Source organism: Capra hircus, chromosome 11, assembly GCF_001704415.2.
Source record: "Capra hircus breed San Clemente chromosome 11, ASM170441v1, whole genome shotgun sequence".
NCBI classification, from domain to species: domain Eukaryota; kingdom Metazoa; phylum Chordata; class Mammalia; order Artiodactyla; family Bovidae; genus Capra; species Capra hircus.
Window position 1 is genome coordinate 98,625,849 of NC_030818.1, and position 26,388 is coordinate 98,652,236.

The 26,388-nt window shown below is 47.5% G+C and overlaps 1 protein-coding gene across 10 annotated transcripts in view; it reads left to right on the plus strand.

Moving 5' to 3' along the window:
• SPTAN1 (spectrin alpha, non-erythrocytic 1) overlaps positions 8,858 to 26,388 on the plus strand; it is a 58,257-nt gene continuing 40,726 nt past the window's right edge. For 4 of the 10 annotated variants that reach the window (XM_018055896.1, XM_018055892.1, XM_018055895.1 and 1 more), the window contains exons 1-4: positions 19,558 to 19,797; positions 20,795 to 20,920; positions 24,629 to 24,769; positions 24,957 to 25,103. In XM_018055896.1, coding sequence (XP_017911385.1) covers positions 19,561 to 19,797; positions 20,795 to 20,920; positions 24,629 to 24,769; positions 24,957 to 25,103 — 651 coding nt within the window. In that variant the 5' untranslated portion in view covers positions 19,558 to 19,560. Of the gene's footprint in view, positions 9,108 to 19,557; positions 19,798 to 20,794; positions 20,921 to 24,628; positions 24,770 to 24,956; positions 25,104 to 26,388 lie in introns of those variants that run through there. The other 6 variants (XM_018055898.1, XM_018055899.1, XM_018055901.1 and 3 more) reach the window with 3 other exon arrangements.

Consider the following 26,388-nt stretch of genomic DNA (forward strand, 5'->3'; position numbering starts at 1 on the left):
GTACATCATTAGGGGCACGGTGGTATCTGAGTCTGGGTATAGAGGAGTATGTTTTTCCCTTTTTTTTTTGGTCTTCTTGACCTTCACCTTGGGAAAACTGCTTTTTTTTGTTTTTGGAATTACATGCCAATAACACCCTGTTTTATCCAGCAGATGGGGAAGTACTTTTTGATGTGGACACAATGGACTGAATACTAGGAGTCGGGAGACTTGGACTCAGTTCACTGTTATGTCCGTGACCTTGAGTAGGTCATTCACCCTCTCTGAACCTCAGTATCCCTACCTGCGAAGCACAAGAATTAGGACCAGTCACCAGATGAGTAGTTTTCAAATTGTGCTTCATAGCAGTGCCTTAGGGCAGAGCCTCCCTGTGTGTCAGGGCATATGGATCTCATGGCCCCTTGCACTTCCTCTCTACCTGTGCTTGACAGCTGGCAGTTTCTGTGCATAATGACAGAACAACTTAGGAGCCACTGACTTCAGGGTGTTGAGGGAATAGGACTGAGCATATGGAGGCTTTGTGCAAATTTTTAAGACTTTCCTTCAAGATTCTACTGCCATCTGCTGGAAAACTGTCCTATTAATAACAATGAAAATCGATACCAGGAGGTAAGCAGTGCCTCTTATTGGAGTTAAGCAACTCACATTTGCAGTCTTTAGTGGAACTAATGGGCCCACATGGAACTCGGGTTCTCTCTACCACAGCATTTTTGCTTTATGTGCTATATGTATTGGAGTTCTTTGGAAGATTATACACAGCAAAGTTTTGCTCTGCCAAAAATTAAATTATGAAAGGTCACTGGACAAAATGATCTCTTAAGTTCTTTTCCACTTTAAATTTGTACCACTCCATAGAAAATGCCTCTTACAGTACTTGAATCTTCTTTCTCTAGACATGTTTAACAGCCTTGCAAGTGTCATTTGATGCGTGGTATTCCTGTTGGGTTCTTGATGGTAAACCAAGAAAGGAGAGCATCAGGGAGGCCAGGTTTTTGATGCTCACTGATAGTGTTGCCTCCAGAGGTAAAGATTGCTGGGCTCGATAGCAGCAGCTTCTGGTGGGTAGTCACATCAGATTCCTTTGAGTTAGAACACCCAGGACTACATTCTGTTTTTAAATTCAAGTACTCACTTGCCTGCTTGCTTCCTTTGACCTCATTTCTTAGGCTGAGTGCCCGTATTTTTGTCTTATCATTGTCCTACATCATTTTAAAGTAAATCTGATGGTGAACTGAAAATTCCAATGGCAGAGAAATCCAGAACAGGCCTTGGTTAGAAGAATGGAGCTGTTCTGGAGACTGCCCACCCAGCACTGTGGGCTTTCTCCCACTTGTCCAGCAGTGACATGATTAGATTTGGATCTCTTCTACCTCTGCCAGGAAAAGCAAAAGAGCCACAGAGCTTCACACAGGGGCCTTATCAGGCCTGGGCGTTCATTTCTCTTTTCTCTGTGCCACCGAATGAATCCCTGTGCTTCCATTCAGTTTCCTGTGGACTTGCAGAAAGCAGATGAGAGCCATGGTCTCCCAGAAGCACCCCTTATAGAAGAATTCGTTATCTAGTTTACAACCAGGCTCCATTGTTTTAAAAAACATCAGGCTCAGATGATGTATTCAAGAAATGTCTTCCTTTTTCTTCTTCAGGATGTTTACACTGAGTATAATACATGATCCTGGATTGGAACCTGGTTCAGAAAAAGATGTGTGTGTTTGTCTTGTACAGGACATGGGGACAATTGGCAAAACCTGAATAGAGTCTATATGTTAGATAATAGTCTATATGTTAGATAATAGTATTATGTTGAGACCTAGCTGGCAGTTCAGTGGTTAAGACTCTGTGCTTCCCCTGCAGTGGTTGCAAGTTCAATCCCTGGTCGGGGAACTAAGATCCTGCATGCCTCATAGTGCAGGAAAAAAAAAAAAAAAGTATTATGTCAATGTTAATTTCCAGACTTTGTTCATTGTATTGTGGTTATAATAATGAAAGTACTTGTTGTTAATGTACCTGTGGGTAAGCAGACATGATGTCCTCAATTTATTCTCAAGTTAATTCAGGTGGGAAATATATATCTACAAATATGTGTAAGAATAATAGAGCAAGTGTGATCGAATGTTAACACATTGATAAATCTGGGTGAAAGGTGTATGGGATTTCTTTCTATTATTGTAACTTTTCTACAAAGTTGAAGTTATTTCAAAATTAAAAGATAATCCTCAGGGTTTCCCTGGTGGTAAAGAATCTGCCTGCCAATGCAGGAAGTGGATTCGATCCCTGGATAGGGAAGATCCCTTGGGGGAAATGGCAACCTGCTCCAGTATTCTTGCCTGGAAAATTCCATAGAGAGAGGAACTGGGCGGGCTACAGTCCATGGGGTTGTAAAGAGTCAGAGATGACTGAGCAACCGAGCACGTTAAAGTCCAACAGCCATAACTGCTGAGAGCACCTGCCACAGCCGCTGAAGCCTGTGGGTCCTGGAGCCTATGCTCTACAGCAAAAGAAGCCACCACAGTGAGGACCCCGTGTGCCTCAACCAGAGAGTAGCCCCTACTCCACAACCAGAGAAAGCCCATGCACAGCAGCGAAAACCCAGCACAGCCAAAAAGAGAAAAATGTTAAAGATAATCCTCTCCCCTCCTTAACAACAACAACAAAAAATCAGGCCTACAATTCTGATGAGGTGACAAATTCAACCCTGAAAACAGGATGGTGACTCCAAAGGTGACGGCGAAGTCATCAACCTATACCACCGATGGAAAGTTGAGTCTACACCAGATTTTGCAAATGCTTCCCTCTTAAACTGAAATAGGTGACATGGTGTGTAGAGTTTTAGTCCAATGGAGAATAATTTATGTACTTGTAGTGCTTGCTGGTTTGAGCTAAAAGTAACATAGCATTGAAGATAGCTCCATTTCATTTAGGGCAGCTTTTCCCAGGAAGTTTTTCTGGAGGATCCTAAAAAAGAGTTCGGAAGTCAATGAAGTTCGGCAGCTAACTGTGTTGAAGGTAAACTAGGTGTACTAGATGAAATGAGAATGGTAGGATGTTGATGTTGGTTGAAGCTGGGTTATAGGCAGATGGAAGTTCATTGTACTATTACAATTCCTAGGTTTATCTTTGAAATCTGGGTGTCAGGAAAGAAGGACATTCTAATTTAAGGGGGAAATTATGAGCAAAAGCGTGACACTGGAAGAATAAATAACTTGTTTCAGAAGCAGCTAACATCAGGTCTGGAGAAGAACATTAGGAAATTATGCTGTGGAAAGGTACATTGGCACATGTCTGTGGAGGCTCCAGAATATTAAAATAGTCTGGGTGATTCTGTAGGCAGTGCGAAGCTACTAGAATTTCTGAGGTTTCATATAGTTTATGAAATGAATTCTGTGTGTTAAGGATGAAGAGGAAGGAGAGAGACACTCATGGGACTTTAAAAGTTTCCGTGAGGGACTTCCCTTGGTGGCCCAGTGGTTAAGACTGCATTTCCAATGCAGAGGGCACAGGTTTGATCCCTGGTGAGGAAACTAAATCCCACATGACTTGCAGTATGGCCAAAAAGTGGAAAAAAAAAAAATCCCATGAGAGTACATATGAGAAATAAGCAAACTGGATCAGGAATATGTGCCAGGGAGGGAGGGGCTCACCTCCCTGCTATCTCCTACCATCCTGTTAAGCAAACCAACCTGTCAAGTCCATGCTCCCAGCAGCTATCAGTCCTCTTCTCTAATCTGGCCCCTGATTAAAGAGGAAGTCATCATAGAATAACGTAAAATTAACAGTTCAAAATTTAACATGAAATTTACAGTGTAAACCTTTTTTTTTTTGGTGTAAACCATTTTCAAGTGTACAATTCTGTGGTATCAGGCACACTCAGACTGTTATGTTAACCATCAACACCATCCATCTCCAGAACTTTCTCATCTTGCAAAAGCCACTCCACCCCTTGCTCCCCATTCTCCCCTGCCTGCAGCTGTGGCGACCCCTGCTCTGTCTCTATGAATTTGACTGTTCCAGAGTTCTTCTGTAAGTGGAATCATACAGTATTTGTCCTTTTGTGTCTGGTTTCTTCCACTTAGCAGAATGTCTTCAAGGTTCTTCCCTCCAGTCACTGTTTTGAAGAGCTGTGCTATTCCTTGCCAGCTCTGACACTGCAGAATCTCATCTGGGAAGAATACAGTCCACTTGCCAGTGTGACTTTCCACTCAGCCCTCTTCTTGGGGGGAAAAGGAGTAGTGCTTGCCTGTTAACTTTCCCGTGTGTGTGTTAAAGAGAGAAAAAGAGAGGAAAAGATTCCCCAGGGAGCATGGGCAGGTAACTTGCCATGGCCAAAGTAAGTGAAAATGTCTGTCATTACAGGCTTCCCTGGTGGCTCAGTGGTATAGAATCCACCTGCCAATGCAGGAGACAAGGGCTCTATCCCTGATCCAGGAAGATCCCACCTGCTGCGGAGCAACCAAGTGCACCCCACTGTGCACCCCAGCTATTGGGCCTGTGCTCTAGAGCCTGGGTCAAAGTGAAAGTGAAAGTCACTCAGTTGTGTCTGACTCTGTGAGTGGGTAGTCGTCCCCTTCTCCAGGGGGTTGTCCCAACCCAGGGACTGAACCCAGAACCCGCACTGCAGATTCTTTACCAACTGAGCCAGCAGGGAAGCCCAAGAATACTGGAGTAGGTAGCCTATCCCTTCTCCAAAGGATCTTCCCGACCCAGGAATTGAACTGAGGTCTCCTGCATTGCATTGCGTATAACCTCAGATACACACATGACACCACCTTTATGGCAGAAACAAAGAACTAAAGAGTCTCTTGATGAAAGTGAAAGAGGAGAGTGAAAAAGTTGGCTTAAAGCTCAACATTCAGAAAACGAAGATCATGGCATCCAGTCCCATCACTTCATGGCAAATAGATGGGGAAACAATGGAAACAGTGAAAGACTTTATTTTGGGGGGCTCCAAAATCACTGCAGATGGTGACTGCAGCCATGAAATTAAAAGACGCTTGCTCCTTGGAAGAACAGCTATGACCAGCCTAGACAGCATATTAAAAAAACAGAGACATAACTTTGCCAACAAAGGTCCGTCTAGTCAAGGCTATGGTTTTTCCACTAGTCATGTATGGATGTGAGAGTTGGACTATAAAGAAAGCTAACCGCTGAAGAATTGATGCTTTGGAACTGTGGTGTTGGAGAAGACTCTTGAGAGTCCCTTGGACTGCAAGGAGATCCAACCAGTCCATCTTAAAGGAAATCAGTCCCGAATATTCATTGGAAAGACTGACGCTGAAGCTGAAACTCCAATCCTTTGGCCACCTGATGCATAAAACCAACTCACTGGAAAAGACCCTGATGCTGGGAAAGATTGAAGGTGGGAAGAGAAGGGGACGACAGAGGATGAGATGGTTGGATGGCATCACCGACGTGATGGACACGAGTTTGAGTAGGCTCTGGGAGTTGGTGATGGACAGGGAGGCCTGGTGTGCTGCAGTCCACGGGGTCGCAAAGAGTTGGACATGACTGAGTGACTGAACTGAACTCCTGCATTGTAGGCAAATTCTTTACCAGCTGAGCTACCAGAGAAGGCCCCTGTGCTAGAGCCTGGGAGCCACAATTAAATGCTGGGTTTTTGTTGCTGCGAGGGCTTTTCTCTAGTTGTGGCGAACAGGGACTACTGTCTAGTTGCGGTGTGTGGGCTTCCCTTTGCAGTGACTTCTCTTTATGTGGAGCACAGGCTCTAGGGCACACAGACTTCAGTAGTTGCAGCACATGAGCTCATTAGTTGTGGCTCCTGGGCTCTAGCACACAGGCTTAAAAGTTGTGGCCCACTGGCTTAGTTGCTCCATGGCATATGAGATATGATCAGGGTATGGAACCTGTCTCCTGCATTGGCAGGTGGATTCTCTACCACTGAGCCACCAGGGAAGCCCCTAAAATGAAATTATCTTAAAACATCATTACAGTTAGTATGTTTCCCAATAGTTGACCTCTTGAATGACATGAAAAGGTTTTGAGACTACATAAATGCCTAAGGGCACATATCAGTTCAGTTCAGTCGCTCAGTCATGTCCAACTCTGCGACCCCATCTTCCAGGCTTCCCTGTCCATCACCAACTCCCAGAGCTTGCTCAAACTCATGTCCATCGAGTCAGTGATGCCATCCAACCATCTCGTCCTCTGTCGTCCCATTCTCCTCCCACCTTCAATCTTTCCCAGCATCAGGGTCTTTTCAAATGAGTCAGTTCTTCAAATGAGGTGGCCAAAGGACTGGAGTTTCAGCTTCAGCGTCAGTCCTTCCAGTGAATGTTCAGGACTGATTCCCTTTAGGATGGACTGGTTGGATCTCCTTGCAGTCCAAGGGACTCTCAAGAGTCTTCTCCAACACTACAGTTCAAAAGCATCAAAAGGGCACATATCACACCTTCCTAAAACTGCTAGAATAGAAAAAGGAGCTTGGAGGAGTGCCCCCATGGCAAACTGGTTAGGATTCTGGGCTTTCACCACTGTGGCCCGGGGTCAATCCCTGGTCCCTGGTCGTGGAACTGAGATCCCACAAGTTGTGCAGTGCAGTAAAAACAAAAAGAAAACAGAAAAGAAAGAAAAAGGAGTTTGGATTCGGTCATCCCCCACTCTCCTCTCACTGACTTTTCAAGAGGCTGGGATGGACATGACTGGATTGGTTACAGACTGGATTGGTTACAGAGCTGCTCTGCTGTTCTTTTAGTTTTGTTCTGAATGAGCGTCTCTCAGAAAACAAAGAGGGCCAGTATCTGCTTTATCATCTCCCTCCCCACACCTAGCAGAGTGTTAGGCATGTGGGGAAACTGGTGGGAGGTGAGGGAGGCAGACAATAGAACCCCAGCTTTTTCAACTTCTTGTTTCCAGAGCTAGTGCCAGATGCCGACCAGGGCAGATGAGTGGGTGGGCACTGCAGAAGGCTGGAGAGACTGGGTTTTGGCCATGGCTCAGATCAGACAAAGGATCAACGAGAAAGATTTTCGTTTCTGTATCAAGCTCTCTCTGAAGGTCTCAAATCTGTTTTGCATCTGGTAAATGCAGCCAAACCCCCCATCACTAAGAAGCCAGAATGATTTAAAAGAAAAATCCTTCGTTGTTTTTTTTTTTTTTTTTTTTTTTAACAGCTTCTGTCCATGGCCTTGAGACTGGTTCTTTGCTGGAGCAGGAGGTCTTGGGAATTTTGGAGAGCCATGATTGTGTTAGCCATTTTGTCCAGACCTGAATACTCAATTAAACATTTTGCTGCGACCCACTGGAGGAAAGGCCTTGGACGCCATCAGCTGTTCCCAGAAATGCACACCCCAGGGAGGAGTTACCCGGGCCTGTTTTCTCTGCATGGAGGATTGCAGGAAATGCCTCTCATCCTCCTACGTTTTTCCTCCAGATTCTGTAAAGCCACTTTTGAGGTGTGGCCACTCCTTTTCTTTTCTCTGCACTCTGGGGAAGTGAGGGAATAAGGGAGTTTTTCTTCATGATCAGGGCTCAAGCCAGAGCAGCTTAGAAACTTGATTGCAAATCCCAGTTACAGGGAAGAAGCCAAAACTACTGGGGACCAAGAAGGTCAGGGTTGGGCCCCGGGCCCAAGTCCTGCTGCAATGCCTACTGCCTTTATATTTATTTAAAGGGGACGGTGCTTGGTAACCAGCAGGCGGAGGCCTTCCTGAGTTGCAGAGCTCCTGGTCTGCCTGACTGCACAGGAATGATCTGGGTGTTACTCGCTATGGCTGAGGCCCAGCTGTCGCCAGGAATGGGGGTGGGGAAAGGGCTTCCTAATCGAGGGCTTCTAGCTACAGAGCCAGGCCCTTAAACTGCTAAGACTGTAAGAAACAGAAATTCCAGAAATCCTCTCTTTCTCTTTTCGGCATCCTAGCATCCACCATCACAATGCCTCCCTTTCCTATGGCAAAGCACACTGTTTAAGAAGGTTCTGACTGCCCAGATTCAAATCCTTGCTTTTCCTCTTGCTAGCTGCCTGACCCAGGGCAAGAGACCCAGCTTCCATATCAGACTGCTCTTTTGTAAAATGAGGAAATAATATTTGAATCATAAAATTATTGCAAAAACATTTTTTAAAAAGGTAACACACTTGAAATAGTCAGCATAGTGCCTGGCACATGAAGGAAAGTCAGCTGTGGCAAGAAGAGTCTTAACGTCTTTGTAAATGGAACTAATGCATCCTATTCTACTGGCGAACTGTCAGAAAGCTCTTGATGTAAGCATACAAAAAGTCGTTAACTCTTCAAATCTCAGAATGACGGACGTAAACTGCATCGTTGCCCCAACCTCACCAGAGAGAAAGCTGACTGGAGTCCCGGGCACAAGCCTTCTCCTAGGGAAAGGGCACAGGAAGAAGAGAAGCACACGAGTGATCTCACCCTTTGGGACTGGGTGTTTTTCCGGCTGGGGCGCGCAGCATCCCCAGGCCGACTGCAGCAATGGCCCTGCCCCGCCCTTCACTGCAGTCCTGGAAGGGCTCCCAGGGGCGGAGGGGTGTGGGTGCAGAAGATTTTCTGCAGGGCGGGGAGGGGCAGGTCTGGAGGATCCTAGCTGCGGGGAGGGCGGTGCGGCTGGAGCATCTCCACCATCCCGGGCGGAGGCAGCGACCTCCACTGCACCATCAACCCCCACCCGTGGCGCGCGCGCTCCTTGCCCATCCTCCCGCCGCCCTGCATCGCCGCTTCGGCTCCGTCCGGGTGCGCTCGGCCCTTTCCGCCGGGTGATCGGGCGGCGAGCAGGCCGGAGCTCCGCCCCATTTGCTCCGCCGGCGCTGCCCGCCCCCCGCCTCTCGCGCCGTGCTGGGGCGCTTCCCCCGCGCTCGCGCCCGCCCGCCGCCGGAACGCGCGCGGCCGCCTATAAAAGGGGCGGGGCGCGCGCGTCGCCGCCACTACCCGCTGCGGAAGGGAACGGCGAGGAGCGGAGGCCGCCGAGCCCCGTCAGTTCCCTCAGCACCCCCGCCCCCGGCCCGACGCACCCACTGCCCTCACCCCCAGGAGCCGGTGAGAGAGGGGAGCGGGCGAACTCGGGGCGGGAGCGGGGCCCGAGGGCGGCCAACCCCTGAGCGGGGAGCCGGACAGCCCTTGAGGCGGGGCGGGGCGGCCCGCGGACAGGTGAGCCTGGCGGGCCTCGCAGCTCTCAAGTGTGGGGCGGGGAGCCGAGCGAGCTGGCGGCGACCGGCTGGCGGCGCGTGGGCTGCGAAGGAGCCTGGGGGCCGAGTCTGGGCGCCGGCCGCTGGAATGTCATTGACTGGGAGGAGGGGGCGGCGAGGCCGCCGAGTCCCTCCCCCCCGCACCCTACCCCACCCCACCCCCGCCCCGCAAGCCTGACTGCGGCCCCGCCCGGCCCCATCCGGTAGTCGCAGGTGGGGCGGGGGCTGTGGCCCCGATCGTTTCGTTTCTCCCATCTTCCTCCCGTCAGAACGCTCCCCCCACCCCCACCGCCCCCAGTCCCTTCCCTTGGTTGGGAGCGACCTCAGCAGCTCCTTTTCCCAGCTCTCCGCCAGCAATGCCGACCCAGCCCTGGAAGGAGGAAAAGCTGGGAGTAAAGGGCTCTTTGACCTTAATTTCATCCTCTGTGGCGGTTCTTTGGCCTTCTGTGGACGCCGAAGGGTCCAGGACTGGCCATCTCCGTTTCTTTCCTGTAATAAACATATCTTCCTTCCCCAACTGGAATTTGCATGAGGATAGTAGGAAAATGCGGCGCTTGACTTTGTATGAGACCCAAATCAAATAACTTAAAAGCTTTAAGAGTTCTCCCCCCCCGGCCCCCCCCCCCCCCGCCTCGTGCCGACAGACCAAGTCTTTTGAGTCGAGGACATAATATTATTTGTATAAAATTCTGCAGCCTTGCCAGTGTTGAATGACAGAGCAGCCTTTTGTTTGAAAGACGTCCCTGCGAATTTGGTTTAGACGCTTCCCAAAGAAAATTGCTTTGAAAAGTCTCTTTGATGTACTGGGATAGAATGTATTTTAAACAAAGGGCTTGTTAAAGTTAAGGGTTGAATGTGTTTTAAATTAAAAGCTTAAATGGCTCAGAAAGCTGGGTTGAGATGGTGCAACACCTTGTCAAATCTCTTTTATATAATAGATCCTAAACTACGTAGGCTCTTTGTTCTGTCTTCCTCATGTTATTTTAGAAGAACTTACAATGATGGCTGTCATGGAAGAAGAGAAGAGAGAGCATATGAAATATTTTCATAATGTGTTGAGAAATGGCGTCGTCATAGCAATTGGACTTAGCTAAAACAGAATGTATCAAAGATGGAAGGGTGGGGGTGTCTGCAGCCAGGAAACAGAAAATCTGAAGAACAGCAGTGGGAACACTCAGCTGTATGAAACCATGGAGCCAAGGTTCCAGCTCATCAGACTAGTCATGTATTTTCCCTTTTGTTTGCAGCTAATGTCAGCTTTTTGAAAGGTCAGGTTGAAGTCCAAGTTTTGGAAATGTGCTGCAGGAAAGACCTCTGCAGGAAATTAGCTATAAGCCTTTTTTAGTAACTGGGCCAATATTACTCCCAGGGACCTTCAAAGTGTGTTAGCTGTTATCCAGGGACCTAGCTGGAGAGCCGGTGGGTTTGCTCTCTACTGGGCAGATGTGAGGCATGCCTGCAGTGAACCATCAGCTGGGCAACATTCTCTGATATGGTTTTGGTGTTTGGCAGGGTGTTTATAGTAATCTAATAATTAGAGAAACCTGATACGTCACAGGCTCCGAATATGAGCTTGTCAAGCAATCTGATGAGCAAGTTTAGATGGGGAGGGCTGGTTTTTAAGTATATCTTTTGGTTCCCTGGGCTAGAATTTCCTCTGTTCTTCCTTTACCTGCCTTCTTCCCTTTGTGGGGGCTGCCGACTGCAGGTGCTGAGAAGTGGGTGTCAGGAATAGTCCACAGTCCTGGCATTGCTGAACCTGCGCTAAGGACAGTGGGCGTGAGGCTGGCCTTGTAATCTATCCTCCGTGGGCTATGCGAGGACTCTGCTAGTCATGCGCCGGGTCTGCTGCGGTCCATCAGCTGTGGTCAGAGTAGGTAGCAGAATGCAGCGTCCTGATGGCAAATGCTGACTCCAGGAATGCGGGGGAGGCGTGCAGAGTGAGCACTTGGGGCCAGTGGACCCGAACAGCTGCCCTTGTACCTCCCTTCCACTTGCACCTCTTTTGCATGTTCCTTTCAAAGGGGCTTTGAACAGGAAATAGTGTTCTGTGAAGGAGGTGTCCCAGTAAACTAGGCCCAGGTTAGATCTCTGTAGCTTGAGTTCTTTCTCATTTCTGATGATTTCACAAAGTTACACTGATTTGTGACTGAATGGAAAGGAATACAGAAATCACCTAGTACTGGCAATCCCAGCTCATTTATCGGGATGTGGGTTGGGCAGGAGGGCATGTCTAGTGTTAAAAAGGATATTCAGTAGTATTCAGGACTATTTGAAAAGGGGGGAGACTGAGACCCAGAAGAGGGTATGACTTGGCCAAGGCAGCACCTCTGCTAATACCAGGGAACCTTGGTTCTTTCTCACGTTTTAAGTCCCTAGTGGGATTTAGAAGCTCTGTAGAATGAAAAGGGCACTGGGAGAATATCTGAAATTTGATTTGTACCTGTATTCATGTATCTTTCAGGATCTGTGTTCTTCGTTTTGAAATCACTGTGTTCAGTTTGCCCTTAGAAGCTTGTTATCTTGCTCTCCCTGCTCCCTCTTTAGACACCACATTCTTCCATCATGCTGTCATCGTTTCGTAAACGCAGAGTCCAGGTATTTGAGCAGCATGCAGGAGATGTGTTACTTTTATGGTTTGGCCTGGCTTGCAGTGAAGACCATATGTCGCAAAGGTTGAATGATCCTAAGAGAGGGGGGAGGAAAATCCCTGCCTGCATGACCTTTCTGTTAAGCACATTGCATAGGGTATGGGCTTTTATTTTTTTCCTCTGGTGTTACTTAAACAAAAGTCTTAGTAGATTTATTCTCAAATTTGCAAAGCTTTTTGTTTTTTTACCTTCCTCTTATTAAGGCATGAATATATTAATTTCTTACCACCCTACTGGTGTTTGCATGTAGTGTTTGCTAATTTTTTTTTTAATTTTAATTACGGTTACTTGGTTTTTAAGAACCAAGGGACTAAACACATTACCTTAGATATTTAGAAAGTATAATCTGAAAACATGTAAAAATAGTGTTTTTCAGTTTGGCAAATATTGTAAACTTGGGTTTGTTCCCTGTTTCCACTGACTTTTTTTTTTTTTTTGCCACAATTCTTACAGTGAAATGGAGCTTGCATTATCGTGTTTAAAAAACTCACTATATATGTTTTTATACACATACAGTACTTGAGTGTTTGCTAAATTGGACCTTTTTCCAAAGGAAAAATGCTTAAAATTAGTGTCTTGATATCCCATAAGCAGAACTCTAAACTGTGCAAATTTCCTGTGACTATGGGTGATAAATCCAAGGCAAGCCCTTTTATAAATCAGACTGGATAATTAAGCAAGGTTTATAAAAATGGGCACATGATACCTTTTTCCTGTTTTGAATCTCAGTAACAGTATTTTGCACTTAAATACCTCTCATCTGAATTTTACAGGTTATAAAAGGTAAGTAGCAGCGAGGTAGTGTTTGAGGCATTCAGGAGTAAGTTTTCTCAACCATGTTCCTGGATTTTGATGCAGTGCAGTATGAAAGAATCTTTTGCTGCTTTAAGCTTAATCCTTGCTCACCTCTGCAGAATCCTTCTAACAAGTTAAAATGAATTAACCAAGCTGAAGGCTGACGTGCAGATCTACAATCCTGATTGGAATGTGGTTTAAGCAAAAATATTTCTGGCTTTCCCATGGTTGAAATTCTTAAGTTATGTACTAGTTATCTCTCTGCTTACCCTCAGGCCTACCACTAAAATCTGTAGCTGAGCTGGTTTTGAGTCAGTTCACTTAATCTGAGAATCAATTAACATCAAATTTTATGGGTGCTGGCCCTAATTAATTTTTGGTGCTTTGTTCTGGGGGAGCCCTTCCACGTCCATGGATGCCGTTCTCCTGCTCTGGAAATGTGCTGGCTTTCTAAGCCAGGGAGAAAGGGCATTGTTGTTTCTGCACCTTTGGGGTCTGACTAAGCAACAAACACAAACCGATGGGTGCTTCCTCTGACCTTCTGCTCTGGGTGATGTTTATGAATTTTTCTGTAGAGCCAAATGATCTCATCCTGTTAGTCCCGAAAACCCCTTTGCCTTCACACACACAAAAAACAACAGTGTATCTGGTGCCCTGCCCGGGGTCTGAATTCATTCTGCAGTGCTCAAACGCCCTTGCCCTCACGGCAAGCTCAGCTGGCTAAGATGTTCAGTTCGCTAAGATGTCCGCAGTCCCCGCCCTGTTTCCAAATAGTGACTCCTCTGGCCTTGGACACAATTGTATTCTCTTCTGAGGTTCCATAGAGAAACTCTCCTGACTGGATTCTTCCACTCTGTGAAATCCGCGTGAAGGTGTCCTAAGCTGCTCTTTCACTGCAGGTGCCCGATGTGCAGGGTTCAGAGCGTTTGACCTTTGGTTTGAGAGTCTCTGCAGTCTTCTCCGTTGCTTAACAGTATCCTTCCCTCCCATTCCTTCTTCCCACTCTCCAGGGACAGACCCCTCCCTTCACATCGTGGTTTTGTAGCCTCTGTGGATTAGGGTAAGGCTTTACAGAATTCCCTAGGTACCAAAGAGTGCCTCAAATAGCTGTCTGTGGGTGATCATCAGGAAGACAAAGGTAGGAATTAATGGCCAGCTTCTTTCGTAGGAATCATTTCCAGTTGATAATGTGTATTAAGTTGGTGTTGGTTATGAGGAATCCTTCTCATGCATGGCTTGAATTGAACTAGAACTTTCTAGCCAAGATTCACATCTTTAGACACCCACTTTCTTCCCAGAGATCTAGCAATGTTGTACGAATGCTGACAAGTCCTTTTTATTTATTACAATAGAGGACATAGTTGTAATTCCTGTGTTATCCCCTGTGCTCAATTCACATTACTTGCTGAATGATGCAGCTAACAGTCTTGCTGCATTGCAGCATTTAAAAATAGCCAGTCTTCTCTAATAATTAGTTGCCAAAATCTGAGCCTTTTTCCTTCAGTTACCTTAAATGGGAAGCTGTCCTTACACAGAGAATACATCCAGCCATTCACTTCCCCTCCTTCATTCTCCACAAACATAGACCTGATTGACAAAATCAGAGTCCTTCTGGTGCTTTGAGATAAGCAGTTGATCACTGTCCTGGAATTTGGCTCCTTTGCGGTTTTTAGGCAGTTAGTGGAGTCTGTAGATAGGTCTGTATGGTTGGAGATTGGCTTGTGTGTGTGTGTTTTAATGGCACATTTCCCAAAGTCTTCCTTTCTAGCTCTCAAAAGGTGTTAATCCCGTTAAGGCTGGGAACAGCTCAGAGCTTTCTCTGTGGAGTCATCTTATCAGCTGCGAATTTCTGGCTGGGGGTGGAGTCCTTGCAGTGTGTGCAGCACCCTGGTGGAAAATTCCACCAACTCTCAGAGTTTTGGGCCAGAGGCCCTAGTGCCTTGGAGTGGCAATAGTTTGTTGTCGATACGAAATTTGTCCTGGTGTTGAGTATAGTCTGTGGAAATGGCCCTCTTAGGAGCCAGAGAAACTGGAACTTGTATAGGGACAGCTCCCTGTCAGGCGAAGGGGTAGCAGGAGCCGCCGCGAGCCTGTCTTTGGGGTCTGGTGTGATTACAGCAGAGGCCGAGCGCGGCTGGCTTACAGATGCCCGGCTGCCTGGAGACTTGGCAGAGCTCCTGCCTCCTGACGTCAGCTGATCTACTGCAGGAAAGAAAAGTCCATTATTGCCTGCCCAGAGCACTTGGTATAGAATTGACTTGTTCTACTTCACTGGGGTGACAAAGAGGGCCTTTTAGGTTGGTTAATTTCAGCAGGGCCTCGCTGGACTGTCTCCCTGGATTGGTAGGGTCAGATGGGCAGGTGGAACCCCCGCAGAGGGGCTTGCTCAGGGGGACCCTTTGCAGCATTATGATGGGCATTCTTTTATTCATCATAAGAGCTGCTTCCAAATGTGATCAGAGATTTCCACGACAGCTAAAGGAAGTGCAGTGAACCCTCTGATAAGGGGCGGCAGAACAAACTCCAGAGACTGGGACGTCTTGCAGAAAGGCACCGCAGTGGAGCGAGCTGTTGTCGCGGGTATAGCTGACTGTACACGCCTTGGAAAGTTATAACCGAGCAAAGTAGACGCACAGTTTCCCGCTGTTTCTCCGTCTTAACTGTTTCCGGAGACATGAGAACAGAGCAAGTATATAAATTATTCTTAACCCTAATTGTTTACTAACTTCAAGAAGACTCAGCCTTGAGACTTTGCTAGTAGTCCAGTGGTTAAGATTTCACCTTCTAGTACAGGGGGTGCAGGTCAGGGAGCTAGGATCCCAGGTACCTCGTGGCCAAAAAAAAAGCATAAAACAAGCAATTTTGTAACAAATTCAGTAAAGACATTAAAACTGGTCCACATTAAAAAAAAAAAAAACTTTTAAAGGAAGGCTCAATCTCAAAAAAAGTAATTTTGATCTTTTTATAAAATAATTCATATATCCTCCTTCCTTTTTCCTCCCCTCAGGTGGGGATGGACAAGATAAGCAGTAGTAAAACGTGATCAGCTCCGATCACGTTAGAATCCCTGTTTCTAGCATGCTGTTCTGGGAACCAGAGCATCCCGGGTCACCCTAGCTCCACCACTTGCTTATTAGATGACCTTCTTTCTCCTGATCACTTAATAGTGAAGTGACAGCTGCCTCTTTATTTCCAAGTTCAGCGTGTAATTGACTTTCTAAATAGGTGCCAAGTTCTGTGGTCAGAGAGGAAGATAAGGTCTTTTTTAAAATAGTTCCTTAGGATCCCCAGTTCTTGTGGTTAGTCGCTCAGTCATGTCCAACTCTTTGTGAACCCGTGGGCTGCAGCCCGCTAGTCTCCTCTGTCCATGGGGATTCTCCAGGCAAGAATGCTATAGTGGGTTGCCATGCCCTCCTCCAGGGGATCTTCCCAACCCAGGGATCGAACCCAGGTCTCCAGCACTGCAGGCGTATTCTTTACCATCTGAGCCACCAGGGAATTCCCTAGAGAACTTAACCAAAACACAAGGGGAAAACAGTAACCACATGGCAGAATGGGACGTGGTGATGCTCTAAGGGCGGGGGAGAGGGAGTGAGGGCGTCTGCTTCAGGACTGCAGAGAGGATGAGGCACCTGCCTCAGGCTTGGAGGGGTTAATACCATTCATGGTATTAACTGATCAGGTTGGGAATGGGGAGGAGAGAACATTTGAAAGGGAGCTTTCTGGTCAGGGCGTCTTCCCTGATGGCTCAGGTGGTAAAGCATCTGCCCGCAATGCGGGAGACCTGGGTTCAATCCCTGGGTTGGGAAGATCTCCTGGAGAAGGAAATGGCAACCCACTCCAGTACTCTTGCCTGGAGAATCCCACGGACGGAGGAGCCTGGTAGGCTACAGTCCATGGGGTCGCAAAGAGTCGGACACGACTGAGCGACTTCACTTCCATTTTCTGGTCAGGGAAGTGGACCCGCCCAGGGTTGATGAGGGAGTCTGATGCGAGATCTGCCTGGAGCAGAAAACACAGGTGAATGAGTGAAGTGTTTACGTTCTAGTAAATGTGGCGGACAGGGTAGTGATTCTTATCAAGATCCTTGTCGGAAGTCAGCCTTCTCCCAAAGAAGCTGCTGATCTAGGGCTGCAGCGTGAGCGAGAACCACCCTGTTCTGAACAGATGTTTAGTTTGCCCAGACCACCCTCAGTTTTTGGTATGAAGGACTCTTGAAGCCTGTTTTCAGAATAGAAACTACTGTTTCAGACATGGGCCATCTATTCATAATACAGAACTGTGCCTTTAAAAAATTTTTTTTAATTAAACTTTATTTTGTATTGGGGTATAGCCAGTTAACAAATGTAGTAATAGTTTCAGGTGAACAGTGAAGGGACTCAGCCATACACGTGTCCATTCTCCCCCAAACCCCTCTCCCATCCAAGCTGCCACATTACGTTGAGCAGAGTTCCCTTACCATACAGCAAGTCCTTGTTGGTTATCCATTTTAAGTATAGCACAGTGTACATGTCCATCCGAAACTCCTTAACTCTCCCTTTCCCCAGCCCCTCCCACCAGCAACCGGATGCTCAAAACTGTGCCTTCTTGAACCAGATTTCCTAAGGTCCCATCCTGCCAAGGTGAAGAGTGCAGCCATCCTGGGTGTGGGCCGCCCAAACTCAGTAATTCAGGTCTGGTCATTAGGTTGACACCCGTGGTGTAGCTTCAGTCAGCACGTTCTAGCAGTCACAGAATCTAGCTGTTAAAACTTGGACAATGTGGAAAATGAAACCCAGGTGGACTACTGAGCTCTCTCTTTACCTTCACCAGTGAACTCGGGGCTGCTGCTCCGGGAGCACTCAGCAAACATTTGTTCATGACCTCTGTCTACTAGGAATCAGGACACAACACATATTGCGTAGCTCAGTCTTAATTACACCGTGGGAAGTATGTGCAAGTGCCGTGTAGATCTACAGAGACGTGTGATTAAGTCCGAGGAGGAGGGAGGGAAGAAGCAAGTGAAGCTTCGTAAGGAGGCGAGATCCTGCAGTTGCTCATTTCAGCTCGTACCGACCTGAAGGGAGTTATCTGGACAGAGGAAAGACAGAACATTCTGGCAAAGGAAGCCTGAGCAACCAGCCTGGAGTCTTTAGAGAGGATAATGTGTTTGGGAGGAGGGTATTTCTCTGTGCCAAGACGGAGGGCGGGGGCCGTGAGTGAGACCTACCAGTCAGGTGTGTTGGGCCAGGTTGGAAGGTCCAGCTAAGTTTAAGATGGGTTCTTTCCTCTCTGAGACGGAGCCAGGAAAGGTTTCAAAATGTGGAAATGACATGACAAAGAAACTGTTTCTCTTCACAGTCAAATAAATAAATTGGACTTTGTGGTAGGAAAATAACAACAAAAATAACTGGCTGCTCTGTGGAGAGGAACTTGGAAGGAATGGTGAGTGATAGGGCTGAAGTGCCGTCGTATTCTCTTCCCTCAGAAGACAGGTCTCCTCACAAAAAGACAGTCCTCAGAGCTGGCTGGGTGCATGCCTGTGCTTTTCTCGAAACCGCTCGAAGCTGCTTTAATCTCTTAAGAGCTGGAAACTGCCCAGAGCTCAGCAGTGCTGTTTAGCGCCCAGCTGGTGGGGGCAGGGAGTGGAAGCACAGAGGGGCCTCGATGCCTAATCCTTGACCCACTAATCCTTTCCTGTTGGCTGTGCGAGGCGAACAGGATCACGGGAAGAGCTCTCAAATGTTTCTCAGGCAGCACAATTTTTCTGCCTTGTGTAAATTATGTAAAAACAACTGGAGAGACTATAAGGCTTAACTGGTCTGTTTTTGTTTGTTTTAACACCCAAGTCACAGACTCTTCTCTGTAGAATGTAAAGTTAGAAGTGTTTGGGACCATCTCACTATCACCTGGCGTTTTTCGTCATCCTGGGAAATTGGGCTCAAGGCGGAAGGCCGCTCAGGCGAGGTCACGTGTTACTGACAGGCGTTGCTCGTTGTTGTTAGTCTCCACCTGTTTCCTACTGGGCGTCCTTCCTTGGTTAGAGGATAAAATGGCTTATTCCTGAGATGAGCAGTTACTGTTTTCTGCCACAAATAGGTCAGGTTTTCTTTTTGACATTAAAGTTTGGTGAAACTGTCTGGAAATCCGAGTTTAAAGTTGAGGTGGATTGAGTGCTGTGGGAAAGTACCACCTACTCACTTGGCCTGAGTTTGTGGTTAACTGGAGAAGGTAAGAGTCAGGTAGGACAAATTTTTCATCTTACCTTTCTTGTTGTTTTTAATATGTACTGTGATTTTTAATTGTGTGCACTCAGAGGAAGTAAAGCCCATTCGTTGCCCAGGCTCTTGGCACCCCTAGGAAGACTTGTAGGATTGATTTTTTTGCGGTAACTGAGAAATCCACTACTTTAGGTAAATTCTCTTGCTTTGTAATCTTAAAGACTCAGTTACTTAATTTTTTTAAGGGGACTTATTGTGTTATTTTTTAACACCGAAAAAAGACTGTTACTTTATAATCATTTCCCTTTTCTTCACTGAGTAACAGGCTGAGATGGAGAAAGATGGAAAAGCTGAGTTAATAGTAAATGTTCTCTAGTCTCTACACCATGAAATGCACAGGCCAGATGAAAGGACTGTTGAGTGAATTTCTCAGTAATTCTTTGAGCTCCGAAGTTGGTGTTCCCTTTGAATTCTCGAAGCTCTGTAGAACTGACAGCACAGATCATAGTTCTCTCCTTCACATCTCTCACCTGGTCTCTTTGCAGTGCTGGTGAGGTGTCCTCTGAGGCGCCACCTGGGCAGCTGTTCTTTACGAAGCATGGGGTCTGGGCTTCACCATTAAATCCTGAGACATGACGGCCTGCAGTTCATTATCTGCTCAGGCCCTCAGAATTCTTTATTTCCTTCCAAGAGGCTAATTCCATTAAATCTCCATTCAGTCTATTTTGGTGTCTTGCACTTACCTCAGGGCTTGCTACCTTTTCAGAAAATGGACCCAAGCGGGGTCAAAGTGCTGGAGACAGCCGAGGACATCCAGGAGAGGCGGCAGCAGGTCCTGGACAGATACCACCGCTTCAAGGAGCTCTCGACCCTGAGGCGCCAGAAGCTTGAAGACTCCTACCGATTCCAGTTTTTCCAAAGAGATGCTGAGGAGCTGGAGAAATGGATTCAGGAGAAGCTTCAGATTGCCTCGGATGAGAATTACAAAGACCCAACCAACCTGCAGGTGCGTCTGAGATGGGAGCTCAAATGTCATTACTCAGAATTTGTACAAAGGTACTGAGTTATGACCTTGAGAGACTGAGTGGCAGGGAGAATGTAGGCCAGACATCAGGAAGGACTGACTCACGATTCTGGAAAGCCCTTAGTGATTGTATCAGTGAGCATGAATGTGGGATCCTGCAGGTTCTAATTTCTCTTGTGGGGATGCTTTAAGCTGATGGTTCTCAGTCCACTGCTTGGCAACCATTGGTGATCCTTCAGTTTTTTTAGGAAAGATCTGGGTTGATCTCTTGGAGTATGTGTTTTTGAGACAGGTATGCTAACTCACAGTGTTGTTGCTGGTGAAAATTTATAAAGCTGTTTTTTAAAAAAAGACAAAGCCTTTCTTCTCGTTGATTTTGGTGAGAGACTCCTTTTTAGTAAGTGGCGCAGTGGTTGTGCCCGTGGTTCTTTTATTATGCCAGAGTCATCTGAGAAGAGAAAATGATGAACACTGGTGAAGAGGCAGGCCCTGCCCAGCTCTGCATGTGATTAAACAGAGGTACTGAGAAATGGAATGTAGTGAATCAAGTCAGTCAAAGAGTATGGCTTCTAAAACAAGCTAAAAAAAAAAGTGTCATGTAATGAATGAATGTGAGTGGGTTAGTCAAGGATAAACACTACATGCCAAGAAAAAGCTCTCAGTATGGTTCTGTACTTCTGAGAGGGATTGGATGTCGTAAAGGCTAGTTTCCTGATAGAGAAGCAAATGAGGATATTCTGTAGCATCTTGCTGTCTGCCAAGTTGCGGTCCTCAGTGCCAGGCTTCAGGGGGCAGGTGTAGATGCAGGCGGAGCTTTTGAGTCATTGAGGTGGCAGGGGGATGGGTGGGATGCTGAGTGAGGGTCCGTCGTGAGAGGAAGTGGGATGCAGGAGTGGGGGGACAATCGGGGGTGTGGGGGCTGGGGAGCAGAAGGGTGTGCTGAAGGGCAGGTATGGCTCACTTCACGATCCACCGGCAGGGCAAGCTGCAGAAGCATCAAGCCTTCGAAGCCGAGGTGCAGGCCAACTCGGGTGCCATCGTGAAGCTTGATGAGACTGGTAATCTGATGATCTCAGAAGGGCACTTCGCGTCCGAAACCATCCGGGTGAGTTGGGGCCCTGCTGGCGTGATGGCCTGCCTCTCTCTGGCTGGTGGATGGGTGTGGGTTAATGCTTACCCGTGTGTTTGGGTTCCTGAGGAGATAGATTTTCCTAGTTTGTTAAAGGAATTTGTGAAGTACCCTAATGGAGCTCCCTGTAGCCTGCCTTTGTAATACAGAGACTCAGTGTGCCTGTAAACAAGTATTCACGTACTCGGTGAGGAAGTTAATGTTCTCCTTATAGAGCAAACAAGGATGCAATTAGACTGTGAAGAAGAGTGATGACTGGATAGAAGAGCATATTGGTGAATTTAGGGATTAGGACACAAAGATGAGTAGGACCAGTCACAGACACCACCAGGTTCTGTGTCAGGAAGCTCGCTCTCTGGATCTTGCTGCCTTGCCCCAGGAGGGTTTACTGAGGGCTGGTCAGCAAGCCTGTTAAAGGTCCGGCTGTGAGGAGCGACCTCACGGTGTGCTACTTGTTGGTCGGTCACCCTGGCTATGTAACTGACTATGAAGCAGGTGTCCTCAGACTCTCTGTCTGACTTGTTTGGGTGCCATTCTTTGGGTTTGGGGCCATGATTGGTTTTTCTCTGTTTGTTTTGACCTTTCCAGTGCCAAGGTATTAAGGGAAGACAAGGCTCTTTAGGGCGAGGTATGCAGACTTCGTTTCTCGTGACTGGATGCTCTCTTCTGTCTTTGATTTCTTTCTTATCTACGTGTTTTGTTCTTTATTATCCAAAGTTTCTTTCCATTGAGGGACCAGCCTTTTCAGTCCTTGATGTGTCGAGGCAGTGCCAAAGACTGAGATGGAAGCTACATTCTTCAGCCCCAGCTAGAAATGTTCCTTCCTCCGCAGTTCCCTGAGTGAGATCCACAGTGGAACATCCACAGGGACGTCATTTCCTTAGGATCTCGTCTAGTGGTTTTTAGCAGTAAATACTTGTTGTGTCTCTTGCGCTCATATACTCTGCAGTCTCGTATTGAAGACTTGCAGTTAGCCTTATATTGTTAATAATAAACTGTTAACTAGGAATGATTGTAAATGGGAAGTAAAAGTAAATTCTAAATGCCATATGATCAATCATTTAATTACTACATTCAGTCCATTTGGGCAGTGTGATACATGTCTCTGCAATTAAATGCAAAGACAGGACTTCCCTAGTGGTCCAGTGGTCAAGACTGCTCTTCCACTTCAGGGGGCCACAGGTTCAATCCTTGGTTGGGGAACTAAGGTCCTGCATGCCACATGGCACAGCCAAAAATACTAGAGATATATCTGCCTATATCCCCACTCTGTGTATAGTCTTACCGTAAATTAAATCAGCCAGAGTGAATGGGGCTGCTCTGGGCTAGTTTAACCAGGTTACAGACAGGGAACATGAGTTACAGATCACGTGTTTGGCTTCAGTAATCAGTCCGGGGGCAGGAGACCCAGAGCTCCCTTCAGTCCCCTCTTCTCTCTTAAGACATCTTACTAAAGCAGCATTAGAAAGCACTAGCTACTCTTTGTTGAGAAGCCGTGAGCAGCCATTTAGATGCAAACACGTCACCAGGACTTTTCTATCCGTTCTCTCTAATCTTCATGGGAAGCTTGCGAGGGAACCGTAGCCTAGAAGGGTAGGAACAGAGGCTTCGAAGTTTGAGTGACTTGCCCAGATTCCCACAGCCAGTAGGTGACAGAGCCAGTGTTTCAATCTACTCCTTTCTCCAGTCACAATTACTCTCTTTGTTTTCCCAGCCCATGTTTCACTCCTGACTGCCCCTCAGAGCTGCTCCTGCTTGCTCAGGCCTCTGTTGAGAAACCCACCTGAGTCAGCCAGGAATTCTGCTCCACCCCGCCAGCTGTCCGCATGTTTCCCCAGTGCACCTGCCGCCCTGCCCGCTCACGCACTCACGTGCCAGTAAGCTTCTGAAACTGGCCTCTGACAGACCTGTTGCGTTGAAACGATGAGACGCATGGCAGTGGGGAAGCTGCTCAGTCCTGAAACAGGCCTGGCCCCGGTTCTCCCTGGAGGGTGTGGCAGCGAGAGATGTGAGGGACTGACAGCTGACTTGTAGAGAAGGATTTTTGGAGCCTTCTGTGACCCCATTTTGAGTGAAGTGAGTGTTTCCTGGGTGGTCCAGTGATTAAGACTCCACGCTTCCACTACTGAGGGCACAGGTTCAGTTCCTGGTTGGGGAACTAAGATCCCACATGCCATGCAGTGAGGCCAAAAGTTAATGAAGAAATTTCGTTTTTCCCCTGAGTAAAAGGTTCTCATAGAATCCTGATGTTCATGCTCCCAGATCCCAGGGTCATCCCACTTGGTAATTGGTCTGGCCCGCTAACTCAGCAGTCTAGTTTGGGCAGTCAGTGTTAACACAGAGGAAGGTGGGTGGTGTGTGGTGTGTGAAGGACTCTGTCCTGGATAACCTGTCTGTCACCGGTTTAGACTTTCACACCATACCGGACGGCATGGCGCCCCATAGTGACCGCCACGCACGTTGGCTCCCACATCCGAGTAGGTGGATATGGACTTGCTGTTGGTTGCCTTTCCCCTGCTTGTCTGGGAATGCCCGTCACTTCCTTCGCATTGGTGGACTCCGGTTTAACCATCGGTGATGAAAGTGACTGTCGTGGTGGAAGTTGAATTGTGCGAGCATTTATTTTCCTCCCACTGTTTTCTCCTTTCAAATGAACCACCCGAACTCATTTCTAAGAGAATCCACCCACGCTGACTCGCCTGCGGCTTTCACTCTTTCAGTTTTTGGGGAGTGGCGTCTCGACGATGGGTGGACCCCAGGCTTCTCTCCTGGTGGAGGGTGTGTGTGTGTGTCATTCGTTTCTGTCTGTGTGACCCAGAAACTCCCAGTATCTTGGGTAGGCATAATCAACACCCTGAAATTGGGTTAGAATGCCAGAACACATCACCTAAGCATGAACTGATGATAATTGCCCCAGTTCCCGACGAGTCCTTACTAGGGCTGTGCTATGAGAACCCAAGATGCTGGGAAGGGACTGTTTGGACCTGTGGCTGCCACCTGGGTGTAGCTTGCTGTCAGCCTTTCTTGGGATGAACTGTGTACTACATGCTATAGCTTCTCATAGAAGCACCAAAACAACTTAGGCCATGAATCCTCTTTGAATGTTGACTATGTTTCAGGATGCCATCTTTTTTCCTTTGTACTAAGGTTTTCCTCTTCACTTATGCCTTGTAATTATTTCTTTACATGTATGATGCCTCCAGGATCTCTTGTTCTTTCCATTTTACCTCTGTGAATTCAGGACACACCCTTCAGTGATTCCTGCTGCTGTTCCTCGATGACGCCTCATCTTTCCCTCCCAAATCTTCTGACCTAGAAATCCCACCTTCATAGCTTAACAATTAATAAGAACTAAAAAGATTACCTAAAGACTTACCAATAATATATCAATAATAATTGGTAATTATAAGATAATAGTAAGTTCTTTGGAGTAAACTAGAATACATATACTTACAAAAGGTCAGTTGTTTGGTAGGTCAACTTTAAGACCTACCAAAACACTGTGAAGTGTACGTGTTTACATCTTCTTATTTCAATTTACCATTTCCCTTCAGTGTAGGCATTATCTTGAAAAAGACTGGTTCAGAGCTCTGGGAGGTGTCTAGCTGTTTGGAGCCCCGTGGAGGAGCCAGGTCCTCCAGACGTGGCTCTCATGTGGGGGTTGTTGGGCTCTTTAACCTCCAGACTCGTCTGATGGAGCTGCACCGCCAGTGGGAATTGCTTCTGGAGAAGATGCGGGAGAAAGGCATCAAGCTGCTGCAGGCCCAGAAGCTGGTGCAGTACCTGCGGGAGTGTGAGGACGTGATGGACTGGATCAATGACAAGGTATGTTAGAGCAGGAGGGAGATGCCGTGACCCTGACCTCCTAACTAGGAGAGAGCACACAGTAAACTAACTGCACGTCCCCTGAAGTGGCTGCGGCCCCTCCGGCGTCCATTTTGTGATGGGTTTTGGGAGCCACTGTGCCCGACTGTGTCTTGGTGACTGTGGCTCTGCTGTGGTCCCCAAACAGGAAGCCATTGTGACATCTGAGGAGCTGGGCCAGGACCTGGAGCACGTGGAGGTGTTACAGAAGAAATTCGAAGAGTTTCAGACAGACATGGCTGCCCACGAAGAGAGAGTCAATGAAGTGAACCAGTTTGCTGCCAAGCTCATTCAGGTAAATGGGGAAGTGCTGTGTGTTCTCATAGCAGCGTTATGGTAACTGCCTTTACGTTAACATTAGTGTGATACAACTTCATTAATTTTTCCAGAAGGAAAATCTTGATTAGGTGCCTGATTTCTGGGTGAGCAGGTTTTGATAAAGCATGTCTGAGTCCTGTTTAGATCTCAGTAAGGCAGCAGTATTGCTCCCTCCTACATTAGAAAACACTTTTCAACTTGTGACTGTGGGCAGGAAGGGCAGAGTTCATTTGATCTCTTCCTCCGCCCATTTTCAGGTAGGGCTTGGTGAAACTTTTATGGACTGTTGAAGTTGGGCGTCAGGGTTTCTCAGACTAGGGTGTGGTGGCGAAAGTTGCAGAGGGTTGGCAGGAGTCCACTGCCACCTCAGTGCTCTTCTTGAGTCGGGGCTTCTCTGGACTCCTGTGAGGGGGGAGCCCTGTAATGAAACAAGGCTCTCCCCTGGGAGCTCTGCAGCCAGAGGGGAGTGGGACTGCCTGTCGCTGCTGCTTTATCATTGCCCGCCCTGCAGGGCTCCGGAGATGTTCAGTACAGTGACCACAGGAGTTTTTGCTTTAGGGAACACTTGATTTGGGGGGGGTGGGGGTGCAAACTTTAAACCTGTAGATCCTTCAGGACTGGCATTTGTTTCCTCTTGGCTCAGTGATGAAAGGAGAACCAACATTCCTAAGACATAACCTTGCCTTCCACATGACAGGATCATGGGATCCTCAGGATCCTGTGCCATCACCAGGTCGTGCCAAGGAGAGCAGGCAAGCCAAACCCCAGATCCCACAGCGGGTCCCACCGCCCAGGAGTGCTTTGCCTTATCACTTGACTTGTTATTTAAACAAGACAAAAGGTGGTTAGTGAGCAAGGAGACTTTGAAAGGAGTGTCTCCAGTGTGAAGTCAGGAACAGATCTGAAAGCCATGTCTCTGGGCAGGCGTGCTTCTCGGTAGCCTCATGACGCCGGATACCCTGAACTTGGAGCAGACAGGCGAGCAGTCGTTCATGAGGCGCCCACACAGTTGCCACTGCAGGGTGTCAGTGCACGGGATGTTACAGATGTCCAGAACTGCTCTGGAGAAGCACCACATGGCTTCTGGGCCCAGACAAGGGCTGTCTCCTTTTTATAGAACAAGAAATGAAGCTCCTGTGGAAGGAGCTTCCCTCCATTCCACACAAAAAGCCAGCGATTCTTCAGAACAGTCAGCTTTGCTGAGGCAGATGTTGTCAGGGAGCCAAGGCCAGGTGAGCAGTGACGGGGCCACAGGTGCGGGT